The sequence below is a fragment of the Hyperoodon ampullatus genome (genome assembly GCF_949752795.1).
Source record: "Hyperoodon ampullatus genome assembly, chromosome: 3".
In the NCBI taxonomy this organism is placed as follows: Eukaryota; Metazoa; Chordata; class Mammalia; order Artiodactyla; family Ziphiidae; genus Hyperoodon; species Hyperoodon ampullatus.
The window spans coordinates 66,594,947-66,620,876 of record NC_136916.1 but is presented as its reverse complement, the minus strand read 5'-3'; the positions used below and the strand labels follow the sequence as shown (position 1 = coordinate 66,620,876).

The following is a 25,930-nucleotide window of genomic DNA, read 5'->3' as shown; positions in this document are numbered from 1 at the left end:
TCTTCCTTATAATAATTCTTAGTTAAAAAAAGTTATGTTCTGTCTCTTTTCTATTAGATCTCCCTCTCTTCTGGAGCCTTTGGTTTTTCTGTACCAGTCTTGGCAGGTTGTTTTCTGGGCTGGCTATTAAGCTGTCATATTGAAATTTTTCTTGTCTCCTCTGCTGGAGATCCATTGTTTCCAGATTTCATGTCTTCTTTCTTGGCTTACCTTTTCTCATTTTGCCTGAGTAAAATGATTTTACGCAAGTAAAATCTTAAAAAAACGTCAAGGGGTAATACATTTTCTGAGTTCTAACGTCTTAAAAAATATATATATATATATATATATATACAGCCAGACCACCATGGGTTTGAATCTTGGTTTAATTACCTAATTAGCTTGGGCTAATTACCTAGCAATATGTACGTCAGTTTCCCATTTGCAAAATGGGGAAATGGTAGTAATACCTATATTTGGGGAGAGCTATAAAGATTAAATGAGTTGGTACATGTAAATCATTTAGAGCAGTTCCTGATGCATAGTAAATGCCCAATAAATGGTAACTGCCTTCACTTGACTGATAATGTGATTGAATATATAATTCTAGGTTGAGAATAATTTTCCCTGAGAATAAATGGTAACTGCTGTTGTCTTCTAGTCAATGGTATTGTTGAAGCCTGATGCCATTCTGAGTCTTAGTCATCTCTGTGCGACTTCGGGAAGCTTTTAGGACTTTGTCCTTTCCCTGCTGTTCTGAAATATCACAGTGGTATACTGAGTTGTGGTTTGTTTGTTTGTTTTTCCATTTTTGTTGGGTACTCAGTATGGATGGACCTCCTCAAATTTGGATTCTTGAATCTTTCTTATTGGGTAAATGTTCTTGTATTTTTTTCTGTGGTAACTTTCTCCTTTCCATTCTTTATTTGTTCTTTATTTGTTCATTTTGGAATGCCTACTTATAGGATTTTAGACCTCCTCACTTGAGTCTTTGTATCTCTTATTATCACTGTATTCTGTCTCTTCGTCTTAATTTCAAATTCTGGAACATTTTTCTTATCTTTCAACTTCTGGAAATGTTATTTGAACAGTCATAACTTTAAGTTTTATTTTGGTTATTTATTGCTGCTTAACCAGTTACCCTAGAACTTATTGGCTTAAAACAATTCTGTCTCGCACGACTGTGTGAGTTGGTTAGGCTTAGCTGGACAGTTTTTCTGCTGACTTCACTGTGCAGTCAGATAGTGGCTGGGACTGGTAGTTATTTGGACATGTGACTGCACTGAAATGTCCAGCATGGCTTCTTCATTCACATGTCTGGTGCCTTGCTGTTTCTTCACATGGCCCTTCTGTCCACATGACATCTCCTCATTCCAGGGTCTTTTCATGTGGCTTCTCTTTCTTTAGGAAGGTAGTCAGAATTTTTATTTTTGGCTTCTAAGAGCACAAAAGTGGAAGCTGCCAGGCTTTCTTAAGGTTTAGATCTGGAACTGGCCCAGTGTCATTTCTACCATGTTTATTGGTTAAGCAAGTCACAGGGCCAGCCCATATGGTGGGAGGGGTCCATATAAGGGATGAATGCTGGGAGATGTCATTCATTGTGGGTCCTCTCCAAAGATGAACCATAAGTTCTTGTTCTCTGATTATTCCTTATTCGTAGCATTCTGTTTTTGTTTTTATCAATGTAATATATTCACGAGTGTCTTTAAGGAGTTACTTTGATACTCTCCCTCAAGCATCTCTATTTTTCTTTAATAAGTTTAATAAGTCTTTAATAATTTTTTTTTAGTTTATCTTGGTCTTTTTTTTCTTTCTGAAGACTTTCCTCATATATCTGTTTATTCTCTGTTGCTTATTCATGTTTTTTCCTTCTTTTTCTTCATTCATATTTGAGAGAGGTGTACTGTAAGGCTGATTGGGAGTTCTTTGTTGCCAAGACTTGTCAACTGATCGTTTTTAGGAGGAATTTAAGCTGACTTCAACCCCCTATCCCCCACCCCCTATTTCCTGGCATAATCATAAATGATGGCTGGAACTATTTGGTTTCTCTGGACATGAAACCTAATAATCTCTTGCTTGAGGTAGATATGTATGCCTGAGTTTTGCTTAAGCAGAGCAGTGTGTTTTGGTGGCTGGACAGTTTGTTCTATATATAGGCTTTCAGTTAATCTACGTTTTCAATCCTATCCATCACTCCTGCTGTCGAATGTACCTGGTGTCTGAGTCTAGAGCCTCTCCAGGGTGCTGTGGGACAAATTAGCCTCCTGATTATCCCCTATCCTATGGCTTTACTTGTTTGCTCCATTAATTACCATTCTTCCATTCACTGTCATCTTCTAGCATGAGAGAATTCTTTTTTCTGGTAGCCCCCTTTTATTTTTTGTTACCATTGTGTGTTTGTACAGTGTTTATTCTTCATCGTATGTCTTCATTATAATTCTAGTGGAGCCTCAGGAAAGAGATGGGAGAAGAATATATTTTATGTTCAATCTGCTTCTTTAGAATATCTGCAACTTAGGTTTTTAACTTAATATATCGTGGACACAGTACATATAGCTCTACCTTGTTTTTCACGACTGCATATAATTCCATTCACAAGATATAACTTGTGAATTACATGAAGAAATTTCCTAATTTTGAGTCATCCTTGCATTCCCATAATAAACGTTCGGCACCTACATAGGTTGGTATTTGGGGGTGGAACACAATAGATATGATACTTTATTTTTGGATTTTTCTACTTTAAATGAGATTGTAATATAGTCTGTTTCCTTTTAAGCTTTTGGATTTTCTACTTTAAGTGAGATTGTAATATAGTCTGTTTCCTTTTAAGCTCTTCTTGTTTCATTTTGGTATCAGGGTATAAGCAGTCTCATGACTTGGGAAGCTTTGTGTTTTTTTCCTAAGATCTAGAACAGTTTTAATTTTCAACTGGGGGCAGTTTTGCCTGCCATGGGACATTTGGAAATATCTGGCGATATTTTGGATTGTCACAGCTGGCCGGGTTGGAGGAGTGTGCTGTTGGCTTTTTGTGGGTAGACAGGATGTTACTAAACATCCTGCAATGTCAGGACAGTTCCCCACAACAAAGAATTATTTGGCCCAAAATATCAATAGTTACAAGGTTGAGAAAGCCTGATTTAAACAAAGATCTGAACCTGATCCATTTTTCTCTTCTGTGTATTAGTCTATTTAGATTTTCCATTTCTTCTGTCAGTTTTAGTAATTTTAGGCTCTAAAAAATTGGTAACTTCATCTATACATTTGAAGCTGTTGGAAAGATGTGCAGAGTATTCACTTTTTGCATCATCTTCATCTGTGGTTATAATCCTGAAGTTTTCTTGATTACTTGTCAGAGGCTTGTCTGTTTTATTATAATGGTCTATTGAAAGAACTGGCCCTTAGTTTTATTTGTTAAATTGAATGTTTTTATTTTTCACTCCAGTCTTAATAATGTCTCCTTTTTCTTTTTTAGTTTACTGGATCAATATGATTTAAACTGCTTTTTTATCAAACATGTAAGGGTGTTTGTTTTCTTCCGAGTGCTGTTTGACTTTATTGCACAGGTTTTAAAATTTAGTATACTTATTTTCTAAATAGTTTGTGTTTCCTAAGTAGTTTGATTCCATCTCTTGTTCGTATCACTCTTATATTTTACAAGAAAAAGTTTGAAATAATATGTATTGAAAGCATATAGACATAAGTTTAGTATAAAAGTTATGGTGAATACCTGACAACTATACCACCTAGCCACTACCCAGGTAAAGAAATAGAACATTTCTAGCACTGCAGAATCTTCTGCAGGCTCCTTTCAGATTATCATTCCCTTGTATGCTAATCCTCTCCTTACTATTCTCTAGTCTTATCACTCATATATGCAACCCTGAACAATATGGTTTAGTGTTGCCTGTTTTTTGAGCTTCATGTTAAGTTATACTATGTAGTCTTTCATGTTTGTCTTTGCTCACCATTGTGAGTATATTCATTTATATTGTGTGTAGCTGTAGTTCTTTTCCATTGCTGTATTTATTCCATTGTTTGAATGTACCATAACTTACTTATCCATTTGACTGTTTACTGACATTTGGGTTGATTCCAGTTTGCTATTAGGAACAGTGCTACCATGATCATTCTTGTCTGTAGTACATGGTACACCCGTGCAAGTATGTCTCTGGGCATGTATTTAAGAGTGGATTACTGGGGCATGAGGGTCCATTTCTTCTTAAATTCAAAAATTATTTAGAAAAAAAAAATTTTTAAAGATTCTCAGACGGCTTTGGGGTTTTTCGTTTTTCACTGTGGTCAGAGAATATGGCCTGTAACTTTCAGCTGCATTAGCAGCAATTGCTTAGACTTAACCATTGATGTTGCTGTTGTCTTCGCTTATTGCTGTTTCTTGTATTCCATGGTTGCCCCTTTCTGAAATATATCCCTGAATGATGTCATTTTTTCTAGAAAGGATTTGTGGGGATGTGTATGAAGAGTGTTCCTTGAATACTGTGTCTGTTTTTATTATTCATTTAACAAGTATTTATTTGACTCTGTGTAAAGTACTCTACGTACTCTAAATGTTGAGGATCCAGTGCCGAACAAACACAGGTATGGCTCCCATCCTGATGGAACTAGATATCAAATTCTAAGTTCATAATTGAGTCTCTTCCAAGTTCTTTACACTTTTTTCTTTTGTTGTTACAGATGAAAAGTCTGATGCCTGTCTGCTTCTTAGTTCTTTATATTTTTTCTTCCTGGAAGTCGGCATGGTTTTTTTCTTTAACTGTGAAGTATGGGGTTTTAATTTCCAACATTCCTTTGGGGCATTCAGAGCCACTTGCTATTATGAAGTCCTTCTTTAGGTTGGCAACATTTGTCTCTTTCTTTCCCTCATCTTCTGAATGAATGCTGGATGAATATTTGATCTCTGTATTCCTATTTCCATTTCCCTAACTCTTCTCTTATTTTAATCACCTTCTCCCCGTCCCCCACCTCCTTTTTCTCCACATTTTAGGGGAATGTCACAGTTTGGTTGTCTTCTTTAGTCATAAGTATTTTGTTCATTTAGGTCCATTGTTCTCTCTGGCCCCTCTGAGTTTTTTTTTTCTTTGAGGGGAGATCTTTTTGATTTTCCAGAACTTTCTTGTTCTTTACATAGTAATCTTGTTAGGTTTTGTGGATGCAGTATCTTTTCAATTACTGCTAAAAATTCCAATTATTAGATTTTAAAATTCTGTTTTATTGCCTTCATTAATAATGCTTCAGGTCACTTTTTCTGCTTGTTCAACTTGGTGCCTTTCTTTCAGATTGCTAGTTTTCTTCAAATATCTGGTGATGCTTGGTTATCTACTCATTTATAGATGAGGTATACCATTGATCAGTATCAGTTGTTATGAGTGTCCTCAGCAATTGTCAGTCTTCTCTGCTATGGCCTCCCCTTTCTGGTTTTGCACACCTGTGCTCTGCCTGTGGCACGTGAATGGGGAGGTGCTGGCAGGTGGACTTTTCCAACTCCTGAGTAAAAGGGAGAGATAAATCTGTTAAGAAATTTTGCTGCTGCATTGAGTTACATTAAAAAAATTGTCTTTTCTTTCTGGTTCTGACACACTAAAAGGCCAGTAAGGTTGGCGTCCTATATGAGTGTGATCCTTACCAGCTGTAGTTGGAACAAATACAGCAAGAATTTCTAGGGGAAAAAATCCTACTACATTTTTATATATTGTGTCCTAGAGAACTGTGCTCTGGTCCAGGAAGCTTGTCTTTATGAACTCTGACAAAACTAGGTATGAAGGCCCTTCTTAAAACCTCGTCAGATTCGTTGTGAATGAGTGTTAAATTGTGTCTTATACAGAAATATTGTGGTAAATGACATGTTGTTAAAAAAAAAAAAAAAAAGAAAAATAGCTCCTTAATGAAATGGTGATCACTTTATAACTTCTGGTTTTGTGCAGTGTCTATGTCTGTGTAACACATTTGACCTTTTAAAATGTAAGCCAGTAGAATTTATGGACAGATTCAGGCTTTTCAAAGCTAAAAAGGTAGATATTTTAAGAAACCCATCATCTGGGGTATCTTAAGCAAAAGACGCCATTAGCCTTATACACATAGCTATATGTATAAAATGTTTTCTGACTTTAAATTAGAATATGTTTAAAATTTTTTTCTGTTTTGCTTTATATTTGACTAATTGCCTTAATTTCTAAGGCATCTATTAAGTTGAATTTGTCAAAATTGTTTCTTCTTAAAAAGCTGATAAATATTATTTGTCAAATCAAAGCTGAATTTAAAAGTAAATGTTTCAACTTTAATAAGCTCTTAGTGGAACTGCAGTGACAGATGATTGATACTTTGTCCCTAAAATCTTCTGATGTACTCATTGTGTGCTTACTTGTTCTGTGTAGTCCTGGCAAACTCTTTTCTCTTTGCAGAATGGGACAGCAGAAGAAGTGACTTCAGAAGAGGAGGAAGAGGAAGAGATGGCTGAAGTAGGTATTTTATATAAGAATAACATTTCATAACTATCTTCACTTTTGAACATTTTATTAATTTTCTAATCTCCTTTATAAACCATTGTTAATATGGAACAATGAGGAGCACATTGAATTTGGAATTTAATACAATTTCTAAAATCTGGCTTTACCTCTAATTCATGGTATGCTTTTTAGCAAATTTCTTATCTGATGTCCTTGGATTTGATTTCATGGAAAGTAAGAGCTCTTAACATTTAGCACTAAAATTATATTTACATTTAATAGTAATCAGTACTTAACCTGATTTGGTTTAAGAATAGGAACTACGAAGTTTCAGAAATTTTGTGTTTGAATAAAAGGAGAATTTGACCACATTTCAGCGACTATTCACTAGAAGTAATGAATACTATCTCATGTTGAAAAATCATCTAAGAATATCAAAGAGGAAATTCCAAAGACACTGAGCTGAAGTCAGTTTAGTTGCCAGCCACTGATAAAATTTTAGAGGTTTTCAGGCTCTGAATCTTTGCGTTTTAATTCAAACTTCATAATGAAGATCTGTGTCTCTACATTGACCTGATAAAAGGGATTTGAGTTCCACAGTCTTGGTTTTAAAACATTTTTCTGTTTGGACCTTAGAATTAATTTAGGTTATTACCTTAAATCTAAAATACACTTCTTAGAATGCCTTAGAACTAAAGTAGTTGTTGGTTTGTTTTGTGAGTCTGGAAGTAAAATAGTTCTTAACATTGTCCAGTTAGAATGATTTTTTGGGGGATAGTTTTTTTTTAATGTTTTCATGCAGTTTAACTTAGGAATAAACTGCAAGAAAACATTAAACTGGGACTTCCCTGGTGGCACAGTGGTTAGGAATCTGCCCTCCAATGCACGGGGACATGGGTTCGAGCCCTGGTCTGGGAAGATCTCACATGCCGCAGAGCAACTAAGCCCGTGCGCCACACATACTGAACCTGCGCTCTAGAGCCCGTGAGCCACAACTACTGAGCCCACGTGCCACAACTACTGAAGCCCGCACACCTAGAGCCCATGCTCCACAACAAGAGAAGCCACTACAATGAGAAGCCTGTGCACCTCAACGTAGAGTAGCCCCACTTGCCGCAACTGGAGAAAGCCCGTGCACAGCAACAAAGACCCAACGCAGCCAAAAATAAATAAAAAATAAAATAAGTTAAAAAAAAAATTAAACCTTTACTATGGGTCTGATGTACAATAAAGTGGACATTGTACTCAAAGAGTTTATGTACCTTTCGTTTTTCCCCTCACAAGATAATATGAAGAAAGGACAGCAGCATTTAGGGAAATCTAGAAAGGTAGGATGGACTTTGGAGATATCAAATTAGGACCGGTGAAAAGATATTCTAGGCAACTAAAATAATGCGGTAAAAAGGCCCAGAACAGGCATGGTGTGTTTGGGTGCATTGGAGGCTGTCCTTTTGGGAGAAGGAGATTGCTGTATTGGAGTCTTGGAAGGCAAGTTTGGCTAGAAAAGGCAGATGGCTAAGTCTTGAATTAGAGACAAATATGTTTAGATTTGGTGTGATTGTTGATAAGGCCTTAAGCAGAGAATAGTGTACAGTGAATATTGTTTTGTAAAGATGATAATGATGAATTCTGTTCTGTGTTGATTAATACTCAAGTGGAGAAATTTTGTGGATTAGAACATGACTGAGGTTGAAGTTGGAGGAGGAGGAAGAGGAGGTACAGGCCAAGGGTATTTGTGAGAACTCTGAGGAAAACAAGTGTAGGACGGAAAATTGTAGCTGAAAGGTGCAAACCAGGGGAAGGGAGCTCCATGAAGCATGAAGTCATAGACAAGGTATGAATAAGAAAGGAATGTAATAAGAGTTGAAGAGATGGCAGTCCAAGAAAAGGACCATTGAGTCTGGATGAAAGCGGTCTAAATTATTAACCTCGTCTAGAAATCACAGTGAATTAGTCTGCTTGATAAAGTGGAGATAAAGTATAAACTACTTCTTTAGAGATTTTGATGATTGAGGTAAAGTTAGAAGTAAGATAATAGAAAAAAGTTAGGATTTATTATACAAATCTATGCAGAATTTTTAAATATGTAAGAGCTGATGCTAAGGGAAGGGAGGGAGAAGACTGATGTAGTGATTAAAGATGTTGGCTTAGTGATATTCAAATTCTTTTTCTGACTTTTTTCCTAATTATAAAAATCAATAGGTGCTCACTACAGAAAACTTGGAAAAGGAAAAGCACTAAATGTCTCTATTGATAATCATTAGTATTTCAGTATGTGTCCTTCTATTCTGTTTTTTTCTGTGCTTATTTTGGCATAATTAAGATTCTATATATTCATTTTTGTATTCTGTGTTTTTCATTTCATTATTGATACAGAAGAAACCATTATGCTGTGTTGGCATTTTAATGGTCTTCCGGTATTCCACTGAATTAAGTTAACTGTTCTGGTATTTTGCACATGAAGATTTTGTTTTTGTGGTTATAAAGTTGAAATAGGCATCTTTATGCCTAAATCTATGTTCACATTTTAGACTAGTTTCTAAACTGAATCTAATAGATTTCTAGAAGTTGAGTTATGGTTCTTGGTACCTCATGCTAAACTGTTTCAAAAGTTCCCCTTAATAGGAGATTTAGAGCGATTTAAGATGGCTCATTTGGTAGTAGTTATGGCTTTGTAAAACTATTAAATATGCTTTACTCAGATTCTAGCTTTAAAGTATAGTATATAAAAGGGGAGAACCTTTTGAATGGAATGTGAAGGCTTTTTCCCCTCCTCATAGGATACATGTGTTCTCTCCTCTTTGTTCTCTGAGTCAGGAATAATTTAGCTTTTGGCATAAACTTGAATAAGCTAAATTTTTAAATTCTTTTTAGGATATAGAAGACTTAGATCATTATGAGATGAAGGAAGAAGAGCCTATTAGTGGGAAAAAGTCAGAGGATGAAGGAATTGAAAAAGAAAATTTGGCAATATTAGAGAAAATTAGGAAGTCTCAAAGGCAAGACCATCTAAATGTAAGTATGTGTAAATATATAGAACCTGGACTTTTGTGGTTAAGTAATTACGGTTGACCCTTGAACAATGCTGGGGTTAGGGGTGCTGACCTTGCACCAAAATCCACATATAGCTTTACAGCCAGCCTTCCGTATCCACGGTTCCACATCCAAGGATTCAACTAACTGCAGATTGTGTAGTACGTATTGAAAAAATCTACATATAAGTGGATCCATGCAGTTCAAACCTGTGTTGTTCAAGAGTCAGCTGTATAGGAATAATATAAATACAGGGCAATTCAATAAGATACCAATCAAAGCCACCCCCCTCCATCCCTGCCTTGGTTGTAGATTCAGCCATATGTTTTGTTGCCCTAGTTCCCCCCGCCCCACACACAACATTTCTCATCTATTGATAGCCACTTTCTACCCCCTTCATCTGAAATCATTCACTTTCCAACTTGTTTATCCTGTTTTCTCTCCTTACCCTTCTCCTGTGGGACGTGTAAATTTAAACTTAGTCTCTCGTACAAAGTATAATTCAAATTTTTTCTTCTTCATGAAGCTGCCATCTGGTTTGTCCTGCCCTGACTGAACCAAAAGTAATTTTTTCTTTTGACTTAACATCTTTTATGTGAAGCAGCATGGTGACAAACACAGCTGTGTGGCTTCATTTTCCTCAATTCTATAATGTGGACATTATGTACCATTTAGATGATTCCTGTAAATAATAAATGAGAACGATGTATATAAAATGCCCAGAGTAGGGAAATATCAAACGAAAGTCCAGCTATCCATCTCAACACTTACTGTTTGCTTACTGCCTTTGTTTTAGAGCTATTTATCAAACCCATGAAATCTGAGAACCAGTTCTTTTGTCCTGAGCATAGGTTCTCAAACACAGGGAATGAATTGTTATGCAAGGAGATGACAAGTGTTGTAATCAGGTAGATTACTCTCACTTCTTCAGTCCTATTTACTATATTAATGTAATTGACAAATCTTTCTTTAGAAAGCAAAGAAATTTAGCCAAGTCCTTATCTTGATTATTTAAAAAAAAAAAAGCTTGTAGTATCTAAGTTAAAGATATTTACTATACTTTCTGTATCTTGTGATTGCTTCCAGTTTGTGTGTTGTAGTCAAAACAACTACAAATTATTGAACACTATCATGTGACAAACTTAAGCGAAAGTCACACAGCCAGGAAGTAATATCGTTTGTAAACCTGATTTTGTACCCCACCTCAAAGTGTAGTGCAACTTTTGAAGGTGCAACATTTAAAATTTTACAAGGTCAGGTTTTTTTAAATTCAGAAGACATTCTAAATGTTTTTGTCTTATGATAAATAGTTCCATTCATATTCAGTCTTAGGATAAGATACTGGTGCATTTTCATCTTCAGAGAAGTTGGAACACTGAAAAGAACTGAAACCAGTTGCATGTATGTGGACATGTTGTTTCTCAATTTCTTAATATGTAAACTAGATTGTTAGTATAAGATTCTTATAGTCTGATTAAGGGAACTGCTTTATTTAATGTATCACATTGAGGGTCTTCTAGTATTTTCAAAAATGCATGGAGCTACTACACATCTATTAGAATGCCCAAAATCTGGAACACTGAAAACACCAAATGCTGGTGAGGATGTGGAGCAACAGGAAACTTTTCTAATTGCTGATGGGAATGCAAAATGGCACAGCCACTTTAGAAGACTGTCTGACAGATTCTTTCAAAACTAAACATACTCTTACCATACAATCCAGCAATTGAGATCCTTGGTATTTGCCCAAATGAATTGAAAAGTTATGTCCACACAAAAACCTGCATGTAGATGTTTCTAGCAGGTTTGTTCATAATTGCCAAAACTTGGAAGCAGTGGGAAAATGGATAAATAAACTATAGTACACCAGGCAATGGAATATTAGTCCCTGCTAAAAAAAAAAAAAAAAAAAAGTAATGAGCTGTCAAGGACAGGACATAGACATGGAGGAACCTTAAATTCATATTACTAGGTGAAAGAAGCCAATCTGAAAAGGCTGCAGACTATGTTTTCAACTATGTGACATTCTGAAAAAGGCAAAACTATGGAGACAGTAAAAAGATCTGTGGTTGCCAGGGGTTTCGGGGTGGGGGGTGGGATGAATAGGCAGAGCATGGAGGACTTTTAGGTCAATGAAAATACTTTATATGTTACTATAATGGGCAGATACTTGTCATTATCCAGGTCCATAGAATGTACAGCACCAAAAGGTAAAGGTACCTTAAGGTAAATTATGGACTTCAGGTGTAATGATGTGTCCAAATAGGTTGATCAGTTGTAAGAAATGTACCTCCGAAGGATGCTGATAATGAGGGAGACTATGCACTGTGAGGGGCAGCTATATGGGGGATCTCTGTACCTTCCTCTCGATTTTGCTGTGAACCTAAAACTGCCCACCCCAAATAAAATTGTAAAAAAGAAAAAAATTAATAAATTTTTTTTTTTAATTGATGGAATTTGAAATAGACCCTTACTAGTTCTAGGCTATTGGAGTGGCCATGGTGATCTGAACATAGGTTAGCTGTTTTTTGTTTATTTTTTTCAGATGACAAATAGTAAATGAATCAGACCTGCCCCAAATTTATATTCCTACTGAAACTTCATGATCATTGATTTAATTGAACTTAACTTTTTTGACTTCTTAAAATGTTGAGTGGTGATCCATTTTTACGATATCATTGTAAATGTTTATTTCAGGTTCAGATACCTTAAATCTTTAGTTATTTAAATCAGTAGATCCTGGTAAACAGCAAATTTTATGTTTCAGGGTGCAGTGTCTGGGTCTGTACAAGCTTCAGATAGACTTATGAAAGAGCTCAGGGACATATACAGATCACAGAGTTATAAAACAGGTAAGGACCTCTGGATCTCTGCTGTTGTCCTTATTCCCTTTTAAATTTTCAGGTAGTAACTTCATTTCTTATAGTATAACTGGACATAAACAGAAATGTTTATTAACTTTATTTTAGGAATGTGAAACACAAATTTAATCAACTTACCAAAAGACGTGGGGGGTAAAATAGGATGAGTTCACTTGTTTGGATTTTTAAAAATGTTTTTATGGACACATAATTTTTTGTCTTCTTGCTGATGGGGATTAACTCATGATTTTTACCTTCTGGGAGAGGTACAAGAAATATATGCTTTGGAAAACAAATAAGATGAGTATGTTTTATTGTATGAACAGAGAACTGTTGTCAAGTTGATTTTTATGTTTTTTTTCCTTTTTTTGAAAACAACATAATCAACTCTTATTGTAGTTAATGGTATTACTTTTAAAAATTTATAGTTTGACTTAAGAGTTCTTTCTTACCCAATAAGGCTTAAATATTGTGGAACCTCTCTAATTGAAATAAAATTCCCTCAAATTATTGCAGAGAGTCTAACAGTATTGAATAAGAGAAAGAGCCAAACTTTAGTTTGTTTGAAAAGGTAGCATTATGATCCATTCAGAATTTTTCAGAGTGATCAAGTCTAAATCATTAGAGCTTACTTAAAAACAAACAAGCAAAAACCCCCCCTACTTTATAGAGTCCAAGATAAGTCAGATTTGTTTCTGAGGTTATTAGAAGTTTTATTGCCCTAACAGTTCCTCTTATAAGAAATCTAAAAGTTTGTGTGTAGAAACATAATAAAGTTAAATATTTGAATACTGGTTTACCTTAAAATGTTCAGTTGTCACTTGTTTGTTACTGCATTATTTGTAGTAGCAAAAAATTAAATTAATAACCAGCTATATGGTGGAATTAAGTTATGGCTTATCCATAAAATAAACTACTACAGTTATTAAAAAGATTGACAATAAATTTTTATATACTAATGGAAAGATGTCCCAAAAAGTTGAAGAAAGATTATAAAACTATATGTAGAGGGATTCCATTTTAATAGAACTGTTTGCATATATGCATAGGAGAAAAGTCTTAAGTACATACGATTTTGCATAAGCTTTTTTTTCCTCTTACAATTAATGGTAAACAGTTTTTCAACCCCAAAAATCCTCTTCATTGATGGCTTTAGTTGTCCATCTGTTAACGGTATAAGATACTTAGCTCCAGCACCAAAATATTTATAATACAGCTTAGTTGTTCCATGTTTTAATGGCAAAATTTGTAGCTTTTGTTGGCTATTTAGTGTATACATTTACACCAGAGCAATAGTTTTAAGATCAAATGAAGAGTAACTAACATGCCCTATACCTTTACAGGGATTTATTCAGTGGAACTCATAAATGACAGTTTATATGACTGGCATGTTAAACTGCAGAAGTAAGTGCTTTTTTATGCTAACCCACTCTTTTTAATGGTAGACTATTACAGTGGAGACTTTTTCCCCCTTAATTTGATACCTATTTACTGTGGCTTTTACTTACTGTTTGTGTAGAAATAGTTCTTAGGTTGTTAAAATGAGCTGTTTCTTGGGCTTAATAAGTAAAGTGAGAAAGAAGGAGGAGAAAAAGAAGGGCCAGCTGTGGGAAAAAGTGTTTCATGGAGTTAGTGAGACAATTAGGAACTATACAAACAAAAGTATATAAATAACTTGATGAGATTGACTGTGACAACCAGTTTATATTTGAAATAAGAAATTTGAGTAGGGCCTGAATATATAGAACAGTTGTAGACAAATTTAGATTTTGTTAGTGATTTCACTTTTTCTGGTCTTGTCCATGGTAAATTTCGCTCCTTGAACACCTTGTCTGATAATACAGTTTGAGAGAAGCAAACTTTCTTGAGAAGATTATGTACATATGACCCTTTCCTTTAGAATAACTGTTAACTTTGCATGCCCTTAGGAGAGTAGATGTAGAATACTGTGATCTCTTTTTGCACATTTAATCCCAAGGAGTTGGAGGCTATAGTTAATTTGTTTTTCCAGGAACCATAGAGCAGCTTTAGACCTTCTCTGTTTGGAATTTACCCTAGGGGCTCTGTTTTAGCTCTTGGAATGGTTCATTTTTGAGTTTAGTGAGAAAAAAAATTTAATTTTTTGTTTGAACTGTTTTTTGTTTTGTAATTCTTAGGGTTGATCCTGATAGTCCTTTGCACAGTGATCTTCAGATCTTAAAAGAAAAAGAAGGCATAGAATATATCTTGCTTAACTTCTCTTTTAAGGTAAGAAAATTGTAAGGGGACTCCATATGCTTCTAATGGCAACGTCTATTTGTACAATTGCTTTGGAAAACCATTTGGTATAACTTAGCTAAGTAGAAGATACTCATATCCTGTGGTCCAGGAATTCTCCTCCTAGATGTATAACCTGCAAGAAATGAGTACTTAGATGCACCAGGAGACAAACACAAGAATGTTCAAAGCAGCATTGTTTATAATAGCCTCAAATAAAAATAACCCAAGTGTCTGTTCCAATAGAATGGAGCACTGTGGTATTCATAAAACGGAATAGAGCTATGCGCAACAAGATAGATGAATCTTAAACACAGAATTGAGCAAAAGAAACCATATTCCCAAAACATGTTTTGTACAATTTCATTAGTACAGCTCAAAAATAGGTAAAACTGAATTATATTATTTAAGCATGCCTTCTCATCGGAGGCAGTCTTCCCCCGAATGGGGTGAAAATTAGTCCTTGGAGTGAAGAAGTCTTAGATATTACAATAGTCTTTAGCCCTTCAAAGGGCCACAGTACATAAATAGATACACAGTATGTCTGTGGTGTTAAAAATTTTGTCGGGGAGGAGTTAGGAAAAAATTATTCTGAAAAGGCTCTTAGTGGAACAAAAATGAGAAATATCTATGGATTCATACTTGGGCAATAAAACTATCAAGAAAAACGAAGATGTGATTACTGTACAGTTTAGGATAGCAAGTGCATCTAGCTAAGCGGGGAAGGAGTTGTGAGCTGAAAGGGACACCTGGGGGCTTCTTGTTTATTGACTATGGTCTGTTTCTTGACCAGCGTGGTAGTTGCATGGATACTATTTCATGCTAGTTTGTAATGGTGTACCTTTATATTTTATGCACTTTTCTAAATTTATGTGTTATATTTAAGTGTTTTTAAAAGATGCTAAAAAATAAAGGTTAAAGCAATGGAATCTAGGTAAAATGTAGTGGTTTTAAATCTTTGTTTAAAAAAACTAGGAAGTGTTTCTAAGGGGTTATATTTTAATTATTTGGAGCTTCTTTTTGACCTGTTCTTTGAAATTGAGAAAAAATTGTGTAACAGTTGTCTTGCAGATAAACTTTTTTTTTTGCCCCCGTTTCAGTTAGGTGGACTTCAATGCATTAGGTGCTATAGAAGGCTTGAGGACATGGGCATCTAAATAATCCCTGTTCTTCAAGAGCCTGTAGTCTTTCTGGGGAGAAATCTGTGAGGAAAACTATAGGGCTTTGGAGATCATGATGAAGAGTCTGGGAGCTTACCTTAATGCAGTAAAAAGCCAACAGAGGTTTTTAGGCAGGGGCATGATTGATCTGTTAGGCTTTTTATTTTATTTTTAAAAAAGAATTAGTATGCCTTCAGCATCAGAGTAGAGTTTAGATAGGATAGAGTAGATTTCTGGGAGACTAGTTGGGGACTTTGATTTTAATCTGGGCAAAGAGCAATGAAGGTAGGTAGTGGTAGGAATAGGTGAGAGTAGATGGATATGAGATGTTTTGAAGGAAGAAAACAAAAGACATGAAAGGATTATTTTATACTTGCAAAAAGGGTAATTTTCTGAAAGCTACTTACGTAGCTTTTTTTGTGTGTATATTCTTGTTTGGGCTTATATCCTCATTTATGATTGAACTTTCTTCAAATAGCCCAAATGTCAAATGTCATTGTTTTCCCACAGCTTTGTTATTGTAGAAATTATTGTGGCTCTCAACTGGGTTGTCTTCCTAGAGAGTGAATCTGGAATATATTTACTGAAATTGCTAATGACTGTATTTTTACTGATTCATATGGTGAAAAAAATACCCTAGGAATGTATCTTTTTAAAAAATACATGCAAAATATTTTTAACCTGAAATCTAAGCAATCATATTAAATCATATTCCCATAGGCCCAACACCAAGCTTAAGAAATAGAACCTTGTCAATATCTTTGAAGACTGATGCGGGCCCCTGCCCTCTCACTTCCTCTTTCAGAGATATCTTTTAAGAGAATCTGAAATCTTGACCAGGAAACTGAAGGTCTTGTGACTGCAGATAGTGTTTTCATTATATTTTCCTGCTCTAGGTAGAACTTCAGGGAGGGGATGATCTGGGAGGTAAATGGCTGAAATTCTGTTGGATTTGTGTTTCTGAACCATGGTTCCTGATACCAGAAAGAAGGGCCTTTGCTAGGGTTGAAGTATTTCTTAAGAGGCCTGGGAAGAATGTGATTGCCTTGAGCTAACTGACCTTACTAAGAGGACCTTAAACTCAGTTGCCAAGTTATTAGTATCGGGATTCATAGACTTTGGAGGATTAGCAGGTATGACTCAGAAAGAAGGAGTCACAGAAGGAGCATGAACAGTATTTAGGGCCTTAGATGGCCATGATGACAACTTGAGGGTCATGAAGAGTAAGAAAATGAAACTTGAGATGTAACATGACACAAGGATGGGGAAGGGGAAAGGGGTAGGAGGGAATGGGACCTATTAGATTTGTCAGCAACTTGGTAAGGAAGTGGTGGTCTGGCTTTTCAGGCCACATCTGAACTACTGAGGTGAATTTTGAGGTAGTACTTTAAGAAGGGCTTATTTAGACAAATCTGGGTTTATTTAGAGAATAGTAGCAAGGATTAGAAAGATTCCATACCATGTCCTAAGATAGCAGGTGAAATTATAGATTTGGAGAGGAGAACATGGGGGTTCCTGATAGCTTGTCTTCAACTATTTGAAGAGCTGTGTATGTATAAATATTAGTTTGATTAGTTTTTGATGAACACAAGGCATGACAATAGAATTAGTAAGTCAAACTGTAAAGAGACAATTTTCCACTCAATATAAGGTGATTTATAACTATTTAGAGCCATCCGATGATGGCTCTAGTCTTTTTTTTTTTTTTTGCGTTATGCGGGCCTCTCACTGTTGTGGCCTCTCCCGTTGTGGAGCACAGGCTCCGGATGCGCAGGCTCAGCGGCCATGGCTCACGGGCCCAGCCGCTCCCCGGCATGTGGGACCTTCCCGGACCGGGGCACGAACCCGTGTCCCCTGCATCGGCAGGTGGACTCTCAACCACTGCGCCACCAGGGAAGCCCGGCTCTAGTCTTTTAAAAATAGAATGTTCCTCATGGCTGAGAATAGCTTGGAAGCCCAAGATGTTGATTTGGAAATCGGATAACTTTATGACATCCTTGTAAAACCTGAGGTTCTTAGTTTCTGAGTTAGTATACCACAATAGCTCGCGTATCTTTTTTCTTTTTTTTTGGCCACACCACACGGCTTGTGGGATCTTAGTTCCCTAACCAGGGACTGAACCTGGACCCTTGGCAGTGAAAGCGTGGAGTCCTAACCACTGGACCACCAGGGAATTCCCTCTTGAATATCTATTTAAACAGAAACCTTCCTCCACCCCACCCACCAATGCCTGTAAACAACCCCCCAACGACCCCACGCCTTTTTATTTCTGTAAAATCTTGATTACTGAGTTCCAAGGTACAGAGTTTATGGAATAGAATCTCTGTGTTTTGATGTAGAATAGTTAATCTGAAGTATTACTTAAAATGAAGGGAGTTCTCACTGTCACATAATCAATTAAAAGAGGTTTTGGGGCTTCCCTGGTGGCGCAGTGGTTAAGAATCCGCCTGCCAATGCAGGGGACACGGGTTCGAGCCCTGGTCTGGGAAGATCCCACATGCCGTGGAGCAACAAAGCTCGTGCGCCATAACTACTGAGCCTGTGCTCTAGAGCCCGTGAGCCACAACTACTGAAGCCCGTGCGCCTAGAGCCTGTGCTACGCAACAAGAGAAGCCAACGCAATGAGAAGCCCGCGCACTGCAACCAAGAGTAGCCCCCGCTCGCTGCAACTAGGGAAAGCCCACATGCAGCAACGAAGACCCAATGTAGCCAAAAATAAATAAAATAAATAAATTTATATATATAAAAACAAGGTTTTGTAGTCACTCATTTGGGATCACATATTTAAAGATCTGAAATATAGGAAATTAAATGAAGTTGTACTTTACCAAGCTTTGCATCTATGCCTTTCTTTATCTGTTAAATTGTAGATAAAAGGTAAGCTACTTATTTGGAAATACATTATAATAATTGTCATTAAGCTGGTTTCTTGTGTAGGTAGATTTCTTCTTTTTCTGCCTTGCAGTAGATAGCTAAGATTATCTGTTTTAGCCGTCAAAAGTGTGCTTTTTATCTCCCTCTCCTATTAGGATTGAATTTACATAGTTTACATGTTCCTCAGAATCTTACTTGAGGATGGGTAGTAAAGTGCTGGAATTATGCTGCTTATTTTTCTAGTTAAAACTGCAGTTTTGTGTTCCTTAGAAATAACTGGATGAAACAAATGTTTGTTTAGCTCTTTTACCTGCAAATTGATTTTTTAAGAGGCGTTAGTTTCCTAATTCTCATTTATTTGAACACAGAAATCAGAAGTGATTTCTCTTAGACTTCCTGACATATCTTCATGGAGGCAGTATGCTGTTACTCTGCTCCACTGTTGTAGGAAAGTGAGGGGTTAGCCTTCTTGGCCTCCTGGCCACTAGAGACTGACCTCTAACACTCTTGGCCACTTCAGCTACCATCTTTACTTCAGTTCATTGAGAGAAAAAGTTTTATTCTTTTGGAAACCTCAGTTTCCAGGACTGAAAATTTGAAACAGAGAATTGTGCAGCCAGAGAGTTAGCTGAGGTTCTATTCTCTCATCTTGCCTTTGTATATTTTTATCAGGTCTGATGATCGTTGTCAGATTAATTGTAGCAATTATCTATTTGCAATTAATGTTGGTATTGCTATTTGGGTTTAAATCTGTCTCATTTACTTGTCCTTGCTCCATGCTTTTTTTTCCCACATTCTTTTGGATTTTTTTTTTGTTTTTTTTTCTTCAGTTTCCCACCTCTGTTAGCTTGGTGCTCATCATCCTTTACTCTAATTTACTACCTTACAATTATAATACATATCCTTAGCTTGTCAAAGTATAATATAAATTTGTTAATTTGTGTTTTTCCTTTTCCTTGTCAAGGCAAAGACCTTAGAACATGTACACCCGGCCAAAGACGTGCTGTTGTTGTCATACATTTTAATTCTATATTTATCTAAAACCTTATACTTTATTGTTACATAATTCATCAGTATTCATTTGGATCTTTGTACATATTAGGTCTTTTCATGGTCTTTATTCTCCAGGTTTCCATCTAGGATCTTCTTTCTCTTGCCTGAAGAATATCCTTTTTTGTTTCCTTCAGTGTGGGTCTGCTTACAGGAAAATATCTTTATTTGGACTTCACTTTTGGAAAGTATTTTTTTTAATAAAATTTTCAGTGCCCTAAATTTTCTTCTTTTAAGAGGTGAATTTTATTTATTTATTTATTTATGTGTTTATTTTTGGCTGTGTTGGGTCTTCGTTTCTGTGCGAGGGCTTTCTCTAGTTGTGGCAAGCGGGGGCCTCTCACTGTCGCGGCCTCTCTTGTTGTGGAGCACAGGCTCCAGATGCGCAGGCTCAGTAGTTGTGGCTCACGGGCCTAGTTGCTCCGTGGCATGTGGGATCTTCCCAGACCAGGGCTCAAACCCGTGTCTCCTGCATTAGCAGGCAGATTCTCAACCACTGCGCCACCAGGGAAGCCCTGTTTGCTAGTATTTTGTTGAGGGTTTTTGCATCTGTGTTCATCAGGATATTGGCCTGTAGCTTTCTTTTTTGTGGCATCTTTGTCTTGGTCTGGTATCAGGGTGATAGTGGCCTCATAGAATGAGTTTGGAAGTGTTCCTCCCTCTGCTATATATATATATATTTTTTTTTGGTACACAGGCCTCTCACTGTTGTGGCCTCTCCCATTGCAGAGCACAGGCTCTGGACGCGCAGCCTCAGCAGCCATGGCTCACGGGCCTAACCGCTCTGCGGCATGTGGGATCTTCCCGGACCGCGGCATGAACCTGTGTCCCCTGCAGCGGCAGGCGGACTCTCAACCACTGCGCCACCAGGGAAGCCCCCTCTGCTGTATTTTTGCAGAACTTGAGAAGGCTAGGTGTTAGCTCATCTAAATGTTTGATAGAATTCACCTGTGAAGCCATCGGGTCCTGGGCTATTGTTTGTTGGAAGATTTTTAATCACAGTTTCAATTTCAATGCTCATGGTTGGTCTGTTTATATTTTCTATTTCTTCCTGGTTCAGTCTCGGAAAGATTTGCTTTTCTAAGAATTTGTCCATTTCCTCCAGGTTGTCCATTTTATTGGCATATAGTTGCTTGTAGTAATCTCTCATGATCCTTTGTATTTCTGCAGTGTCAGTTGTTACTTCTCCTTTTTCATTTCTAATTCTGCTGATTTGAGTCTTCTCCCTTTTTTTCTTGATGAGTCTGGCTAATGGTTTATCAATTCTATCTTCTCAAAGAACCAGCTTTTAGTTTTATTGATCTTTGCTATTGTATCCTTTATTTCTTTTTCCTTTATTTCTGACCTACATGATTTCTTTCTGCTAACTTTGTGTTTTTTTGGTTCTTCTTTCTCTAATTTCTTTTTTTTCTTTTTTTTTTCTTAGTAAAAGGTGAAAGATTTATTCTATATGAAGAGAAACCAGAGTATTCTAATTGCTTTAGTGTAAGGCTGGGTTGTTTATTTGAGATGTTTCTTGAGGTAGGATTGTATTGCTATAAACTTCCCTCTTAGAACTGCTTTTGCTGCATCCCATAGATTTTCGGTCATCGTGCTTTCATTGTCATTTGTCTCTAGGTATTTTTTGGTTTCCTCTTTGATTTCTTCAGTGATCTCTTGGTTATTTAGTAATGTATTGTTTAGCCTCCATGTGTTTGTGTTTTTTATAGTTGTTTTTCCTGTAATTGATATCTCATTTCATAGTGCTGTGGTTGCAAAAGATACTTGATACGATTTCAGTTTTCTGAAATTTACCAAGGCTTGATTTGCAACCCAAGATATTATCTCTTGTGGAGAATGTTCCATGAGCACTTGAGAAGAAAGTATATTCTGTTGTTTTTGGATGGAATGTCCTATAAATATCAATTAAGTCCAGATTGTTTAATGTGTCATTTTAAGCTTGTGTTTCCTTATTTATTTTCATTTTGGATGATCTGTTCATTGGTGAATGTGGGGTGTTAAAGTTCCCTACTATTACTGTGTTACTCTCAATTTTCCCCTTTTATGACTGTTAGCATTTGCCTTATGTGTTGAGGTGCTCCTATGTTGGGTGCATAAATATTTACAGTTGTTATATCTTCTTCTTGGATTGATCCCTTGATCATTATGTAGTATCCTTCTTTGTCTCTTGTAATAGTCTTTATTTTAAAGTCTATTTTGTCTGTTATGAGAATTGCTAGTCCAGCTTTGTTTTGATTTCTATTTGCTTGGAATATCTTTGTCCATCCCCTCACTTTCAGTCTGTTTGTGTCCCTAGGTCTGAAGTGGGTCTCTTGTAGATAGCATATATATGGGTCTTATTTTTGTATACATTCAGCCAGTCTATGTCTTTTGGTTGGAGCATTTAATCCACTGACATTTAAGATAATTATTGATATGTATGTTCCTATTACCATTTTCTTAATTGTTTTGGGTTTGTTTATGTAGGTCTTTTCCTTCTCTTGTGTTTCCTGCCCAGAGAAGTTCCTTTAGCATTTGTTGTAAAGCTGGTTTGGTGGTGCTGAATTCTCTTAGCTTTTGCTTGCCCGTAAAAGTTTTAGTTTCTCCGTTGAATCTGAATGCGATCCTTGCTGGGTAGAGATCCTTGCTGGGTAGAGTAATCTTGTTTGTAGGTTTTTCCCTTTCATCACTTTAAATATGTCCTGCCACTCCTTTCTGGCTTGCAGAGTTTCTGCTGGAAGATCAGCGGTTAACCTTATGGGGATTCCCTTGTATGTTATTTGTTGCTTTTCCCTTGCTGCTTTTAATATTTTTTCTTTGTATTTAATTTTTGTTAGTTTGATTAATATGTGTCTTTGTGTGTTTCTCCTTGGATTTATCCTGTATGGGACTCTGTGCTTCCTGGACTTGATTGACTATTTCCTTTCCCATGTTGGGGAAGTTTTCAACTATAATCTCTTCACATATTTTCTCAGACCCTTTCTTCTTCTCTTCTTCTTCTGGGACCCCTATAATTCGAATGTTGTTGTGTTTAATGTTGTCCCAGAGGCCTCTGAGACTGTCCTCAATTCTTTTCATTCTTTTTTCTTTATTCTGCTCTGCAGTAGTTATTTCCACTGTTTTATCTTCCATGTCACTTATCCGTTCTTCTGCCTCAGTTATTCTGCTGTTGATTCCTTCTAGAGAATTTTAAAATTCATTTATTGTGTTGTTCATCATTGTTTGTTTGCTGTTTAGTTCTTCTAGGTCCTTTTAAACGTTTCTTGTATTTTCTCCATTCTATTTCCAAGATTTTGGATCATGTTTACTATTATCATTCTGAATTCTTCTTCAGGTAGACTATTTCCTCTTCCTTTGTTTGCACTGGTGGTTTTTACCTTGTTCCTCCATCTGCTATATATTGCTCTGTCCTCTCACTTGGTTTAACTTACTGTGTTTGGGGTCTCCTTTTCACAGGCTGCAGCTTCTTAGTTCCCGTTGTTTTTGGTGTCTGCCCCCAGTCAGTGAGGTTGGTTCAGTTGGTTGTGTAGGCTTCCTGGCGGAGGGGACTGGTGCCTGTGTTCTGGTGGGTGGGGCTGGATCTTGTCTCTCTGGTGGGCAGTGCCGTATGTGGTGGTGGGTTTTGGGGTGCATGTGAACTTAGTATGATTTTAGGCAGCCTCTCTGCTAATGGGTGAGGTTGTGTTCCTGTCTTACTCATTGTTTGTCATGGGGCATCCAGCACTGGAGCTTTGCTGACCATTGGGTGGAGCTGGGTCTTAACGTTGAGGAGGAGATCTCTTGCCAATTGATATTATGGGGGGTCGGGAGGTCTCTGGTGGTCCAGTGTCCTGAACTCGGCTCTCCCACCTCAGAGGCTCAGGGCTGACAGCTGGCCGGAGACCAAAACCCTGTCAACCACACGGCTCAGAAGAAAAGGGGGAAAAAAAGAAAGAAAATTAAAATTAAAATTAAAAAAATTATTAACATAAAAAAGTAATTAAAAAAGAAGAGAGCAACCAAACCAATAAACAAATCCACCTATGATAACAAGAGCTAAAAACTAAACTAAGGTAAACATAAATATGAGAAACAAGTCAGTCGCAGACAGCAAACCGCAAGTCTACAGTTGCTTTTAAAGTCCACTGCCTCAATTTTGGGATGATTTGTTGTCTATTCAGGTATTGCACAGATGCGCAGGGTACATCAAGTTGATTGTGGGGATTTAATCCGCTGCTTCTGAGGCTGCACGGAGAAATTTCCCTTTCTCTTTGTTCGCACAACTCCTGCTGTTCAACTTTTGTTTTGGCCCCCCTTGTGCGTGTAGGTCGCCTTCAGGCATCTTTTGGGAAGTCTGAGGTCTTCTGCCAAGGTTCAGTACGTGTTCTGTAGAAGTTGTTCCACTTGTAGAAGTATTTTTGATGCATTTGTGGGGAGGAAGGTGATCTCCATGTCTTAGTCCTCTGCCATGTTGAAGGTCCCCGATTCTGAACGGTGCCCTGAAGAGCAAGCATATCTTCTACACCTGGTTATCAGAGGCCTTGCCATTCCATTGTAGGCATTGAAAAAATGGCTTTCCCTGGAGACTTTACAGAAGCTAGACAGACCCCTGGTTCGGGTGTACCACAGACACGCGGGCACCCAGGTCACCAAGGCCACAAGCACTGCCCAGGGCACTGACAAGCTGCAGGGCCACATTTAGCACAGGGAAAGAACCTGGAGAAGCTGCTCTTTGCATGCAAGCAACTCACGTGGAGCCTCAAGTGCAAGAAGACCAGGCCTCACATGGCCGTCTTTAAGTCTTTTATGACTGGTTATTTTTGATGGTAGATATTATATATGAAAAATTAGAGAGGTAATTCGAAGCCTTGGATGCTGTTCCTCTACAGAGATGTACCTTTGCCCCTGTCAGGTGCTTGGGTAGTAGCAATCCAGGATCACTGAATCCAGAAAGGCATTGAGATGATGTAAAGGTTGGCTTCATTCCGTCAGGGCGGTTTGTGGTTTGTCCTTCAGAGTCCCAACCTAAAGTGCTGGAGCCTAGTAAAGGCCTCCCTTGGTGGACCCTGAGATCCAATTTTTATCTTCTTAGCCCTAACTTCTTAACGTCTTATCTTACTCTCCTGTAATTTAAAGAAAACCCAAAGGGAAAAAAAAGGCCCCACTCTCTGGGGTTCCCTTTCTCTTCCTGATCTTAGCTCTGTAATTGTACATTTTTGTCTACCTTTTCTAATTCTTAGCCAGAGGATCGATCCAAATTACCTAGTCTATTATTATTGCGATGGTTCCTTTATATAGTTCTGTTGGACATGGAACACCTTTGTGTATTTCTTTTTTATTTATTTATTTGAATTTTATTTATTTTTTTATACAGCAAGTTCTTATTAGTCATCCATTTTATACACATCAGTGTATACATGTCAATCCCAATCTCCCAATTCATCCCACCACCCCCACCCAACCCCGCCACTTTCCCCCCTTGATGTCCATACGTTTGTTCTCTACATCTGTGTCTCAACTTCTGCCCTGCAAACTGGTTCATCTGTACCATTTTTCTAGGTTCCATAGATGTGTGTTAATATGCGATACTTGTTTTTCTCTTTCTGACTGACTTCACTCTGTATGACAGTCTCTAGATTTATGCACATCCCTACAAATGACCCAGTTTCATTCCTTTTTATGGCTGATTAATATTCCATTGTATATGTGTACCACATCTTCTTTATCCATTCATCTGTCGATGGGCATTTAGGTTGCTTCCATGACCTGGCTATTGTGAATAGTGCTGCAGTGAACATTGGGGTGCATGTGTCTTTTTTTTTTTTTTTTTTTTTTTTGCGGTACGCGGGCCTCTCACTGTTGTGGCCTCTCCCATTGCGGAGCACAGGCTCCGGATGCGCAGGCTCAGCGGCCATGGCTCACGGGCCCAGCAGCTCCGTGGCATGTGGGATCTTCCCGGACCGGGGCACGAACCCGTGTCCCCTGCATCGGCAGGTGGACTCTCTACCACTGCGCCACCAGGGAAGCCCATGCATGTGTCTTTTTAAATTATGGTTTTCTCAGGGTATATGCCCAGTCAAGGGGTTGCTGGGTCATATGGTAATTCTATTTTAGGTTTTTAAGGAACCTCCATACTGTTCTCCATAGTGGCTGTATCAATTTACATTCCCACCAACAGTGCAAGAGGGTTCCCTTTTCTCCACACCCTCTCCAGCATTTGTTGGTTGTAGATTTTCTGATGATGCCCATTTGAACTGGTGTGAGGTGATACCTCATTGTAGTTTTGATTTGCATT

The 25,930-nt window shown here is 37.3% G+C and overlaps 1 protein-coding gene across 2 annotated transcripts in view; it reads left to right on the top strand.

Annotated features, from left to right (window-relative positions):
* UBE2Q2 (ubiquitin conjugating enzyme E2 Q2) overlaps positions 1-25,930 on the top strand; it is a gene marked incomplete at its 5' end in the record, with an annotated part of 68,298 nt that overhangs the window by 16,800 nt on the left and 25,568 nt on the right. For both annotated transcript variants that reach the window (XM_079698849.1, XM_079698848.1), the window contains 5 exons: positions 6,399-6,455; positions 9,318-9,458; positions 12,244-12,328; positions 13,681-13,741; positions 14,494-14,584. In XM_079698849.1, coding sequence (XP_079554975.1) covers positions 6,399-6,455; positions 9,318-9,458; positions 12,244-12,328; positions 13,681-13,741; positions 14,494-14,584 — 435 coding nt within the window. The remainder of the gene's footprint in view (positions 1-6,398; positions 6,456-9,317; positions 9,459-12,243; positions 12,329-13,680; positions 13,742-14,493; positions 14,585-25,930) is intronic.